This window comes from Macrotis lagotis, chromosome X, assembly GCF_037893015.1.
Source record: "Macrotis lagotis isolate mMagLag1 chromosome X, bilby.v1.9.chrom.fasta, whole genome shotgun sequence".
Classification (NCBI taxonomy): Eukaryota; Metazoa; Chordata; class Mammalia; order Peramelemorphia; family Peramelidae; genus Macrotis; species Macrotis lagotis.
Genome location: NC_133666.1, coordinates 435494852 through 435508519, shown reverse-complemented (window position 1 = coordinate 435508519; position 13668 = coordinate 435494852). Strand labels below are relative to the sequence as shown.

Below are 13668 nucleotides of genomic sequence, written 5' to 3'. Positions count from 1 at the left end.
AAAAACAAAAACAAACAGAAAAGGTACGCATTACTATTATTCCCCATTTTATGATTGAAGAAAGTTGCCCAGGTTCATACATCTAGTAATATCTGAACCCAGGCCTTCCTGATCCGAGGCCCAGCAGTTTATCCTTAAGCCACTTAGCTGCCTACATTTAATAACTGGTTATATTTAACGCTATTAACTACTAATGATATATATATATACATACATATACATACATACATATATATATATATATATATAAAAAGGTCATCATGTTTAAGAGATAGAATGAATTAAATAAAAATGTAAAAGACTTATTTGTATTACTAAATCTTCCTTGAGCCTGCAGCTCAAAGGATGCTCTCTCCTTCCTTAAGTTTTCCTAGAACACTTTATCTGATTCTCCTTTGCCTCACCATTTCCCATCCCTTGCTCATACCTTACTTCATGTGATATTCATCTAGGTACAGACTAGACTGTATTTCTCACAGAAAAATATAAACTCCTTAAGGACAGGGTCAGAATAATTTTTGTGTTTATAGCTCTAAAATGTGTTTTTTACATTTTTACAATGTTTTTTTACAGAAAAGATACTTAATAATGTTTGTTGCAATGATATTGAATTTATGCAATTTATTTTTTAGCAGTAATTTCTATGTATATATTGTCAACATAATTTAGACTCAAGGAACAACTGTCTTTTTAGTAGTTCAATTTTTATAGAAAATCCACGTCCCAGTTCCTAAAACATCCACAACTTTATTCTTGTGGTTTGGTTTCAGACACATTTTCCCCTTAACACCCACAAGGCAAATATGGTAACTTATTTATTTTATAGTAATATTATTTAAATATTTTTATGAAACTAGGTGAAAGTAAGAAAAATTAAATATTTATTAGGAAACATTATCAAATAATCACTACTGCATGAATATATTAAATTATAAATGAGACTATTTTCAAATACAGTTCACTATGGTTAAGAACAGAACTTGCTGACCTCTTTTGTCATTAGCCCCAAGGTCTCTTCTGGATACCGTTCCAGAATCTGAAGCAGTCTAGGAAACTTTAGCCTGGCTTCTTTAGAATTTAATTTTAAGGCTTTTAACATTTTGTCCACCACAAGTGCAGGATATGTTCGCAGCTCCACAGTACCAATAACTATCAAAATAACACAATCAAGAAAACATGTTACCAAAAACCAATTCTTTATCTTATTTTTATCTTTGTTGAAGACAAAACTCTCTCTACTTGCTACACATTTGGGTGTCCCTTCTTTTCTGAATGCTTCTTTTGACCAATAAATATCAGACACATTTTGGGACTATGAGGAAAAGGTTTTATCTCAAAACATTATCTTCTGAACTACATCATTCAAACTGTACAAAATATTATCATGTCCTGGGCAAGGGATAGAAGAAGCATCTGCTGATTGCAGAATCTGTTCCAGGACTGAGATGCAGATCCCATGAATCACAGCCACAAGTGAAAATATGAGAGTTTAAAGATGATAAGACGACAGTGGAATCTGTTTAGATGCAGATGTTCCTGCTGAGGATGTCAGGACCACTTTAAGGGCTGGTAAGCTTGTCACAGAACTTTTGCCATTTTTTCTGGCAATCAATCAACATTTGCTAAACACTTGTCTACCAAAAGCAACACTCTACTTAAATATTAAAATGTTCTATGTGTATAGTAACTTTCAAAGGAAATTTTTGTTTAATTTTCCATCTCATAAGAGTCACATTATGCAAGATGACCATTTAATATCTTTCTTCAGATTCTTTCTCACCTGATGTACTTTCCTCCTCTTTACGGAGATGTTTGTCACAGAAATCTACCAAGGTCATGTATGCATCTATGACATGCTCCACGTCAACATGCTCAACAGTAAGAGACTGGACCTCATCTTCAGCTCTTCTTGCAGCTTTAAAAAGGCATTCAAATGCTTTTTTGTGCAGACCTCCAATAACCTAAGATTGAATCATAACAAGAAACAGTCTAGATGTGGGACTCTGAAACTTAAAAGAAAATAATTATTTCCTACTAATAGTGGAAAGAGGTTCATTTCTGTTGTATTCTTTGACAACAAGTCATGCTAAGATGATGAATGGTGACCTGAAAAAGATTTTTAAAAATCCATCCTGAAGAACTTCTTATGGAATGACCTAGTAAAGGAGTCAGCACCTGTCCCATGCAAGCCTCTGTTCTTTGTAGAAGACTGTTGTGCATTAAGTGGGAAGAAATCAACTGAAAAACTAAAGACATGGGCCTCTATAACTGACCATGAAGACACGAGGAACAGTTGTGCTTAAAAGAAGCACAATATGAGAGCCTGAATGAAAGTAGATGTGGTAGCAGAGAAAAAAGAATTGGAATCTACAGAATTTCAAGGTACACAAAACATATACTAACCATTCATAAACTAAGTGAAAAACTAAATGAAAATCACAAATTATCTTTAAATCCTATTGAGATTTAGAATAAAATTCTAATTTGAGATAAACTTGTACCATACCAATAAAATAGCTTTATCAAAAAAATTTTCTACAACTAGGTTCCATTTCAAAAAAAGTCAATCAACATTTTGTGCTTACTATCAACATGGGTTTTGTGAAGGGCTCTTCAGCTACAAAGAAAATCAAAAATAGTCTTTACCTTAAAGTAATTTACTACAAATTTACTACAAACTTTATAAGTATACATGTGATAATTTGAGGAAGGAGAAAGCACTAAAAAATCCCCTTAGGATATCAAGAAAGGATGCCCCTTCTTTTCTGGATGCTTCACAGGATACGTGAACTGAACCTTAGTAGGGATCCTAAGTTGAGGAAAGGAATTGCAGGGAAAGAGGAACCTTGTGAAGATGCACAGTAACAAGAGACAGAATATCAATTTTAGGGAACAGCCCAGAGGTTAATTTGGCTAGAATGTAGAATGTGAAAAGGGAGAGACACAGTAAAAAAGAGAGAGGGAGAGAAAGACAGACAACAGAAAAAGAGATAGACTAAAGAGACCTAGGAATCCAGAGAAGTCTATAGCAGTGGCTGCAGTGGTACTTGTGAGAGGAGAGAAGTAATCTTTGTGATAGTGAAGAGTTGAGGTTCAAGGATTACTTGCACTGGGAGTTGAGACCAGTAAGGCTCAGTTAATCAAGTATCTACATTAAGTTTGGCAACAATACAATAGGCTTGCTTAAGGAAGGGCAAAACGACATAAATTAGAAATGGAACAATTCAAAACTTCTAACCCAACAGTAGCCGGATTGAGCCCACGAGTGGCTGCTGCACTTCCAGTTGGGATGAAGTAAGGAGAACCAATTCTTTTAAAAAAGAAAAGTAGCTCTATTCTGGAGGAACTATCAAAATAAGGGGTTCTTAACTTGGTTTAGACAATTTAAAAACTTTTCTTAAAACAACTTTGATAACTTTATTACACTATAACTGGCTTCCTTTGTAATCTTAAATAATTTATTTTACATATTTAAAAATGTAATTCTGTAAAGCAGTCCACAGGTTTCATCAGAATGCCACAGGGGTGCAAACAAACAGGGGTGGCTTAACAAAAAAGTTAAGAATCTCTGATCTAAACTGAGCTCCCACTTAGAAGTTCAACTTTTATATTGAAAGTTTCAAGTGACTATAGAAACAATATATAGATATGTGCCAATTTCCTTTTGTGGAACTTTAAGAATTAAATTTCAGAATTGAAATTTTGATTCCTATCTGCTGTATTGGACTTCACTTAGATATAATTATCATTATTATATCAAAGAAGTGTCATACTTTAAATATTCAAATTCTAGCAGAATCTGCTGCTTACTACATGACTCATAATTTGACCTAAATAAAAGCGAATGATTTTTTAATAGGGTTTTGTAAGGCAGTAGGGTTAAGTGGCTTGCCCAAGGCCACACAGCTAGGTAATTATTAAGTGTTTGAGGCCAGATTTGAACTCAGATACTTCTGACTCCAGGTCTGGTGCTCTATCCACTGTGCCACCTAGCCACCCCTAAAAGATATTTTTGTAGTTCATTTGTTGATCTTTTTTTTCTTGGTGTCCCACTTTCCCCCCAACCTTGAAGTTATGGATGACTTTGGAAACACTTAGTGACAATGACCAATGACCAAACTATTCTATGGTAGCCAGCAACTTAAATTCATGCATGGATACAGTATTATAACATTAAACATTCAATTTCCCACAATTATTTACCTTCTCTGAATCCTCAGAAGTGGCACCAGAAAGCTCTAAAACTTTTTTAGCTTTACTTTCTTCAATTTTAGCAAGACAAGTTGGCTCACTGCTGAGAGCTCTAGTCATGATGTTGTAAGTGATCCCCAGGAGAATATTCTGATTACAGAAAGCCAGATTATTCTTGCTTTGGTAGCTGGATGTATTCTCATCTGCTAGATCACACACATACATATACACAAACACAAATTTAAGCAAATGAACCCCATAAATTTAAAATACTTAATTCTGTAGAATGTACAAAATTATAAAAATTAAAGAACTATTCAAAATAAGCTAGGTTTAAAAAAAAAAAAGAAATAATATTAAATAAGGTTGCCTTCCAGAAAAGATTGAGGACGGATTTCACACTGACTGACAAATTACTTGAGTTTTCAGTGAACTTTCCAATCAGCAATAAATGTATCAAAATCCAAAGAAACAAACCCCTTAAATTTAAAAATCATCCTGCCATCAAAAAAAAAAATTGCCCTTCATCAGTTCAAACTAATTATTAAGTGTTAATTATATTTGTAGTAAAGATTCCTTAAAATTAAGATAAAATCACAGATGAAAAATATTACTAACTTAATTGACTTGGGGCACAGTAGAAGCAGATATGGAAATAATAATATTGAATATTCTGTAAGACTAGACATAAATAGTTGTAAAGTAGGCAGTCAAGGAAAAAAGAATTTCTCCCCTTCTTTGTTCCACAGGCTTCATTATTAAATACTCTAAAGCTAAAATAAAAAGGAGGGGGCTAATTCACCAAAGGGGACATAAAGGTTGTCTTCTGAGAAGTTTAAAGTGCTCAGCATGAATATCAAAATGAAATTCACAACATTTTTTAGGAAGGGAAAATTTCTATGATTCTCATTTCACAAAGATTCAGGTTTGAAAAGTCATCTTGAACTTTATTCATTGGGTTCAACTTTTTTTCTATTTTCTCTAGAAAAGACAATTTTTACCAGGTTTTAGAGAATGTCTAAAAACTAACTTTTTACTTGTCAAATATCATATCAAGCAAACACAATGAAAAAAAATTTTCAGATAAAAAAAGAAATGTAAAAGAATAACTATATTCCAGAGAGATGTAGAAGGAAAAAAAAAAAGGAAAGTCTTATGCAGAAGAATATAAATACCCAATAATGAGACTGTTTTCAACACTGTGAGAATCTGCTCAGAACTATTCTGTGTTTGACTGTGGCTGTGGCTAAATCGACAATAACTGTGATTCCATTTCACCAGCCAGTCTTCTCTTGTTTTAGATTCTCTATGCAGTTCCTTTAATAGTTTCATGGCAACTGAAAAATTATTCTATAAAAGAACAAAGAGTATTATAATTTCCTGTATAAACATTTTGATGACTATACAACAAATACCTATGTGCAAAAAACTGTAAAAAGCTGAAGGAATTAAAAAATGAAAAATGCTATCATTTCCCCACAGAACCTTTATTCTAGTAGAGAGGAAGTATTTATCCAATAACTGTATAGTTATGTCTCCATGCAATTAATGGGTTCCATGAAAGTGTACCAAGACTTCGAATTCACACTGTTTAAGTTTGAACTATGTAAAAAAATGGTAACTACTTACAGTTCAATGGAAACATGTAATATACATTTGCATAAGATTCATTATTCACACTAAGCAAAACCAAGCAATATTATGCATTAGAAAATCATCCAATTCATAGAAGATAGAGGAAGCTGTGAGATTTAAGTAAAAGATTTAGTAGGGGAGTTAGAAGTCAGAGAAGGAATCACAGAAGAGATAATACATCTTGAAGGGAAAAAAAGGTCAACAGTAAGGTGGAGTCAGTTCCATACCTGGACATGTCTACTGACAGAGGTAAGAAAAAGAACATGATGAGACAAAAAACAGCAAGAGGTCTGGTCTGGATGAGATGTAGCGAAATCAGTACCATGAAAGAAGACTGATGGCAGAATGTGAACTCTAGGTATCAGTGAATTGAGAAGTGAGTAATCTTTTTGTATATTTTTTCAATAAAGGAAAGATAAATAAGATAATACCTTGAGGTTAGGGAAAGTTGTTTCTAAATTTTCATTTTTTTAGGATAGGAGAGACCAGAATCTACAAGCAGGCTGGAATTGATAGAGAAGTATTTAAATATGAGAGAAAAGGGATTTTTGATACAGCATTCTCCAGAAGAACAGATGGAATCAAGGGCAAAGATAAAGAGGGCTACCTAATCTGAGACTAGAGGGAAAGGTGAAAGAAAGGACAGAAAAAAGAAAGCAAGGTGTGAGATCTGGAAGAGGGGAAACTAAAGTAGTTCTGATGAATGGCCTCAATAGTCTCTGTAAGAGATATGACTATTAAGTAAGAGAGAGACGAGTTGAAGACAGAGTTTGGAGATTGAAGAAATTGAAGGTTTGGAAAGCAACTGGGGGAGGATGCAATAGAGAATCACTAAGTTAGTCAACAGTCAGTCAACAAGAATTTATGATGTTAGGCCACAGTAAATGCTACAAAGAATAGCAAACAATCCCTGATTTCAAGGAACTCAGACTCTAATGAGAGAGACAATATACAAACAACTATGTACAAATGACATATGTACAGGATAATCAACAAAGTAAAAAGCACTATAAAATAAGAGGATCATTTCTGGAGAGCAATTTGAATTACACCCAAAGGGCAACAAAAATGTGCATACCCTTTGATCCAGCAATACCACTGAAGAGATGATGAAAAAGGGTCAAAACATCACTTATACAAAAATATGCACAGCAGCCCTGTTTGTGGTGGCAAGGAATTGGAAATCAAGTGAATGTCCTTCAATTGGGGAATGGCTTAACAAACTGTGGTATATTATGTCATGGAACACTACTGTTCTATTAGAAATCAGGAAAGATGGGAATTCAGGGAAACCTGGAAGGATTTGCATGAACTGATGCTGAGTGAAGTGAGCAGAACCAGAAAAACATTGTACACTATAACAGCAACATGGGGGTGATGATCAACTTTGATGGGCTTGTTCATTCCATCAGTGCAACAATCAGGGACAATTTGGGTCTATATGTGATGGAGAATACCATCTGTATCCAGAGAAAGAAATGTGGAATTTGAACAAAGACCAAGGACTATTACCTTCAATTCAGAAAAAAAAAAAAACCCATTATCTTATTATATAATTCTGCCATCTCTTATATTTTATTTTTATTCCTTAAGGATATGATTTCTCTCTCATCACATTCAACTTAGATCAATGTATACCATAGAAACAAATGTAAAGATGATAACAAGACTGCCTTCTGGGGGAGGGGGGGAAGCAAGAATAGGGAAAAAGTGTAAAACTCAAAATAAATAAAATCTTTCTTTTAAAAAAAAATAAAATAGGAGGATTAGAAAATACTTCTTGTAAAAGGGAGGAGATTTTAACTGGTAACTAAAGGAAGCCAGAGAAAATCCATGGAGTCAGCAGATGGAATATCTTATGTGGGGAACAGAAATGAGGCCAAAGAGGCAAGTAGCACTGTAGTGAAGAGTACATGGGGGAACAGTAAGGTGTAAGAAGACTACGGGAGGGGAGCTTTAAAACCCAAAAAGAAGATTTTATATTTGGTGCTGGTAATTGGAGGCCATTAACATTTACTAAATAGGGGGTTGGGGGTAGGGGGAAGTATGATAAGGTCAAATCTGTGTTGAAGGAAAATAAATTTCATTGCTGAGTAGAGGATGAAATGGAGAAGGGAAAACTGGGATAGGAACACCAAATAGTAAGGTTATTGCAATGGACAAGTCATGTGGTTATGAGGACCTGAACCAGGGTAGTGCTGTATCAGAGAGAAGGGGATGTATATGAGAAATGTTAGGAAGGTAAAATCAACAAGACTTGGCACCTGATTGAATGTAAAGGAAGGGAGATGAGGTGAGGAGATGAGGAGGATGCTTAAGTTGTGAGACCAGGTGATAGACGAGAATGAGGCTTCTCTTGACTGTAACAGGGAGAGATTTTAGGGGTGAAGATAATTAGCTCAATTTGGGACATGCTGAGTTTAAGATATATCAGGATATCTAGTATGAGATCTCTCACAGGCAGTTGGAAATGCAATCAAGAGAAAGGTTAAGAGTTAAATAGAGTGACCTGAATATGATTTCCATAATGATGAAAACTGAATTCATAGGGGCTAATGAAATCATGAAGCAAAACAGCAGAGAGGGAGGAGAGGGCCTAGACAGAGTCCTGGGATACCCCACAGTTAGTGGGCACAACCTAGATAATGACACTGCAAAAGAAACCAAAAAGCGCAATCAGAAAAATACAAGAACCAGGAAGGAGGAGTATCACAGAAACCTACAAAGAAGAAAATCAAGGAGAAGAGATTATTAGGAAGGATGAAAACTGAAAGAATGTCAGAAAATTTGGAAATTAGGGCACTGCTCTTAATTGAAGATTTTTAAATGATGAAGTCAGGAACCATCATTGCAGCAGGAGTCAAGAGGGGAATGAGGAAAGGAAGCAGAGACAATGATCAGAGATGACCTCAGAGATTTACCCATGAAAGGGAGAAGAGCTAGAGGGCACCAGCTCTCAGGGAATCATGGAAAGATTTTGGAGGATCAGGTGTGTTTTTAGGCAGCACGGAAGCAGCCAATGGACAGGAAGACTAGTGAGAAAAGAATGACAGAGGAAGCAATCTATTGGAAGAGATGGGATGGAACAGGATCACTAGTACAGAGGGAGGGCTTAGGGTAAAAGAGCAGGTAGTGGTGGAAGACATCAGAGTGATATGAGATGACAAAAAAAAGAATGGAAAAAAAAGGTGAAATAAATGTAAATGAATGAAAGGACTGCTATTCAGTGGTGATGGCCTCCTTGAGTTTAGATAGTGCTATATTTATTGCAATTTTTTTAAAACTTTTTCCAGTAGTATATGGAAGCTCAGATAAAGGGTTAAGGAACAGCAAAAGGGAAGGCAGCTTCACTTCTTTGGAAGGTTCAGAACTGTGATTCCAACAGCATGGGCAATGTCCTGTGATGAAACACATCTGAACAATGTGGAATGGAAATAATCTTCAATTTACTTTTAGAAGACTATCTAGAGGGGCAGCTGGGTGGCACAGTGGATAGAGCACAAGCCCAATCCAGCCTTGGACACTTAATAATTACCCAGCTGTGTGACTGTGGACAAGTCACTTAATTCTACTGCCTTGCCAAAAAAAAAAAAAAAAAAGACGACTGTCTAGGGACTTAAAAGGTTAAAATAGCGTGTTTATGCTAACACGATCAGGATGTGTCAGAGCTGGTACCTAAAACCAGGTTTCTATGACTCTAAAGTATAAAATGGAGGTAATAATATATTGCCTACCTCAAAGTGATATTTGTAATTCACTTTCTTGGGCAGAAAGTTATATCCCAGTAGTTGAGGCAGTGTGGTATAGTGGATACGAGCTGACTTTAGAGTCATAGAAACCTGGTTTTAGGTTCAGAAGGGTCAATTGTTTTATCTATAATTAGTCTAAATATCAGATAGTTCAAGAATCCAGGCCTAAATAAGCGCTTAATGCCCTTTCTGCTACAAAAATCCCTGAACTTCCAAAGGATATAAAAAAGGTAATTGTTCAAATTACAAATAGATTCTTTGATTCACTACAAGACTCATCAAAGATTTCCTTTAAATAACAAGCCACTTTGGTAATAAGTTTTCTCATCTATAAAATGAAGGTGTTGCATTCTGTGATTTCCGAAGTGCATTTCTAATTCCAAATTCTATGATACTTTGAATAATTAATAATTGGTAATACTTATTCTAATAAAGCAGCAATTACTACCTGTAAAAGAGTGCCTTCTGAACTTTTATATATTGAGTTGAATTTTTGCCCCCTGAGATAGGACACTGTTTTAATATGTTTTATGAGTTCCTCCATATTCCACCAGCTCCCCCTTGGACAAAGGGAAGAAACCTAGCTTGTCAACTAGTGATTAAGCATGGAGGTTAGGAAAATCAAAAGCCTACCAAATAATCAACAGATTTTGTAAGAGGCAAAGAGTGAATGACACTGGGTTTGTATAATCAGCAAGCGACATAACTGAAATAAGCAATCAATTTCCCCTTTGAGAACAGGGGTTTTAGTGGGAAAGATGTAATTCTCTGATAGATTAGATGGAAAAGTAATTAGAGAATAAGTTCAAAGAAGAACTTAGAAAATTCATCAGAAAAAAGAATCAAGAGCAAAGGATTCAAGTTGCAAAGAGCTGGACTTTAGTTTGGCACAAGGAAAAACTTCCTTATGATCAGTTACTCAAAGAATAATGTGTTGATGATTAACCATAATTCCAGAAGACTATAATAAAACATATTATCCATTACTTCTCAGAGTGGTGAAGGACTCAAATTTGGGGGGACATCATTAATAAAAGAATTATTTTTACTTAACAATGCATATTTGTTATAAGGGTTTTGTTTTTCTCTTCATGATGGGAGATGTAGAAGTGAGTTTCGACTAACTGAAAATTTTTTTTAAAAATGTAATGAACTGCTTTTGGGTAGTGAATTAATCCTAATCAGATAAATATTTGAACAAATTAATGGATGATTTTATTTCAATATGTTGGAGATGAGTTTTTTAATTTGGATATGGATTGGATTAAATTGGCTCTTAGGTCTCCTCCAATTCTTAAGATTCTGTGAAATTTGGGCACTGCCCACCTCTAACAGAGTCCTATTCATTTTCTGTACCAGACCTTTGCTTTGACTTCATGATGTAAGGAGATCCTCATGAGCAACTTTTTATACCAATTCAGAATAGAATCCTCTACACAATTTATAGGTCATGGTACCTGAGAATGGTAAAACATTAAAAATGACTTATTCAGGGTCCTAAAGTCTGAATGGGAACAAGAGCAGGACTTGAACCACCTATTTCTGCCACCAAGATCAGTGCTCAATCCACTATTTTCCTAGCTCTTTTCTATGATGTTTCAAGGACACAGATACCTATGGTTGGTATCTCTGCATACCATTCAATCCCCTTGGTAATAAACTCTAGAAAACACACTTGTGTACACTGTAGTAAGGAAGAGCAAGGGCAAAAAAAAGTAAAAAGAGGGAGATCAAGACAATTACAACAGAAAAAGGAGGGAAAATGTAATTTTGGGGTTGGATTTGAGAAGTTTTTAATCCAAAGAGGCAAAAGCAGGCTTAGAGATCAAGAAAGCAGGGACTTGTACCTCATGTTGTCTTTAGAGATCAGTGAAATTTAAAATACAGTAATAAGGAAAGCCCTATGAAACATCATATTAAAAACAAATGTGACTGGTTTCTGGAATTCCATAGTGTTGTCAAGAAACCAAGGAAGGTTCATTCCACATACCTGCTTTCTGGCACTCTCGATCATCTTCATTTTCATGGAAAACTTGCAGCCTCTAATCATTGAATAAATGTCTTCTTCCTGCTTCTCTACTTCCATCCTATCACTGACATTTCCATCTCTGTCCACTTCCATACTATCATCAAGTTGGAGACAACTAAGCTTCTCCTGAATTTTGTTAAGAAAGAAACATCTACACAAGGAAAAGGAAAACATAACATAGATCCATGAAAGTAACCAAAGTTATCAGTTTTTCCTAGTACACATCACAACAAAACCAAGTAATGAATCAGAAGTTCAGAGTTTCCATTGTTAAAATTATTTTAAAAATTTCAGCCAACGTGTTACAAACTTGGCTTTCATTTCAAAGGTTCAAATCTTCAAAAATCAGTTTCATTACAGGTCTTTCTCATAGATAAGGAATTTAGTAAAAATATAGACAGTTCTCACTTGATATTAATGGACCATTCTGCAATGGACCATTCTTACATTCTATGTAAAGTGATTTTCATGTAATGTGAATATGCCTGTAGGTATGGAGAAGGGCAGAAAGGTTATGTTCCTTGAGGTTGGGAACAAGCACACAGTTCAAGGAGACATGGAGTCTGGGGACAGAAAAGTGAGAGCAGGAAGAACAACACTGGGGTTGGGGCCTGTCATCTGAGGGATTGGCTGGAACTGAGAGGAAGAACATATTGGGAGTTGGAGTGTCAGACACAGACACGGATGTGTGACATGCAGAGAACAGGGACAGACATGTTGTTCCTGAGCACAGAAAGACAGACACAGGAGGGCCAGATACACATGCAGGTAGGGAGAGCTGGGCAAAGGTCTCTTTTTTCCATAGCTTCAAACCAAGCCCCAATCCAGGGTAGCAGTAGTAGTGTTTGGTTTTAACTTGGAGGTTCTGTTTTTTTTTTTTTCTGGTGCAGGGGGTTGGAGACCAAATAGTGCCAAACTAAAGGGCAGAGGGGAGAAGGAGGGAGAGAGAGAGAGAGAGAGAGAGAGAGAGAGAGAGAGAGAGAGAGAGAGAGAGAGAGAGAGAGAAAGCACAGTTCTGAGAAGTAGTTTTTTTTTTTAGGGGGAGATATGAATGAAAATTCTTTCCTTAAAGATCAATTTGTGCAATACAAATTTATATAAAGTGAGAATTGTCTGTAAAGTAACTGCTGCCTCCATTCACACAGGATAATGAGTGTGGATTTACAATTTTATATTTTAATGAAACTGTTAATCTCTGTGTTAGATCAAAAACTATTCCTCCAGTCTTCACTTTTGGCCTATGACAACAGAATATCTAAGGTTCTAGGCAAACTGTAAAATGAATATTTCCTTTAAGCAAGAAGCATGAAACTCTTTAGGTTGACACATTCAATTTTTTACAAAATAAAGAATTTTCAGGTTATGACCACTTGCTAAGCACAACATAGTTAATATGATGCATTGATGACAACACTTGTGCATTTATATGATTAAAATTCAGGAGAATTTTTGTAGGTGTGATTGTTATCAGGCTATTTCAGTGAAGAGTCCTATTTGAATTACAAAACCCACATGAATAACTGAAAAGTTAGGATAATTGAAGAACTGGATGACTGAACAATAAAAAGATAGCATGAATACAAAGAAAAAGACCCAAACACAGAAAAGATGATCTTCTCCATGGCCCCATTGGTGTTTGTTTCATTCTCTTAATTGGAATTGGTTGTTCTCATGGAAATAAGAAGATAGACATACCATCTTGTCTATATTCAGTGATTACTGGTTATATAATTATAATCATAATAATTGAATGAGAAGGCATTATATCATAATTGGTAGAGGTTTCCTTGGTTCAATTGTGTTACCTAAAATGTAGTGCGGAGAGGCAGAGGGAGGTGGAGACTAACAAGGAAGTAGATAGATGTGCTGCTGATGCAAATCCTGCTCCTCTTATGTATTCTACTCACTGATGCTGCCACTGCCAGAAACAGCTTCACTTTCAAAACCCTGTGTAAAGCCAGGATCCAGATGCAAGGGATTCAGCAGAAGCTTCAACATTGTGGTGAAGCACTTGCTTTCTTTACTTAGGCTTCTGAGGGGAGGGAGGGAGAAGGGGAGAAAAGA

The 13668-nt window shown here is 35.5% G+C and overlaps 1 protein-coding gene across 4 annotated transcripts in view; it reads right to left on the bottom strand.

Moving 5' to 3' along the window:
* The window catches only part of PRKDC (protein kinase, DNA-activated, catalytic subunit), a 192623-nt gene that overhangs the window by 25985 nt on the left and 152970 nt on the right, over positions 1–13668 (bottom strand). For 3 of the 4 annotated variants that reach the window (XM_074199918.1, XM_074199922.1, XM_074199921.1), the window contains 5 exons: positions 11566–11755; positions 5367–5541; positions 4204–4397; positions 1781–1961; positions 989–1149 (listed from right to left, as the gene is read on the bottom strand). In XM_074199918.1, coding sequence (XP_074056019.1) covers positions 989–1149; positions 1781–1961; positions 4204–4397; positions 5367–5541; positions 11566–11755 — 901 coding nt within the window. The remainder of the gene's footprint in view (positions 1–988; positions 1150–1780; positions 1962–4203; positions 4398–5366; positions 5542–11565; positions 11756–13668) is intronic. The other variant, XM_074199920.1, reaches the window with a different exon arrangement.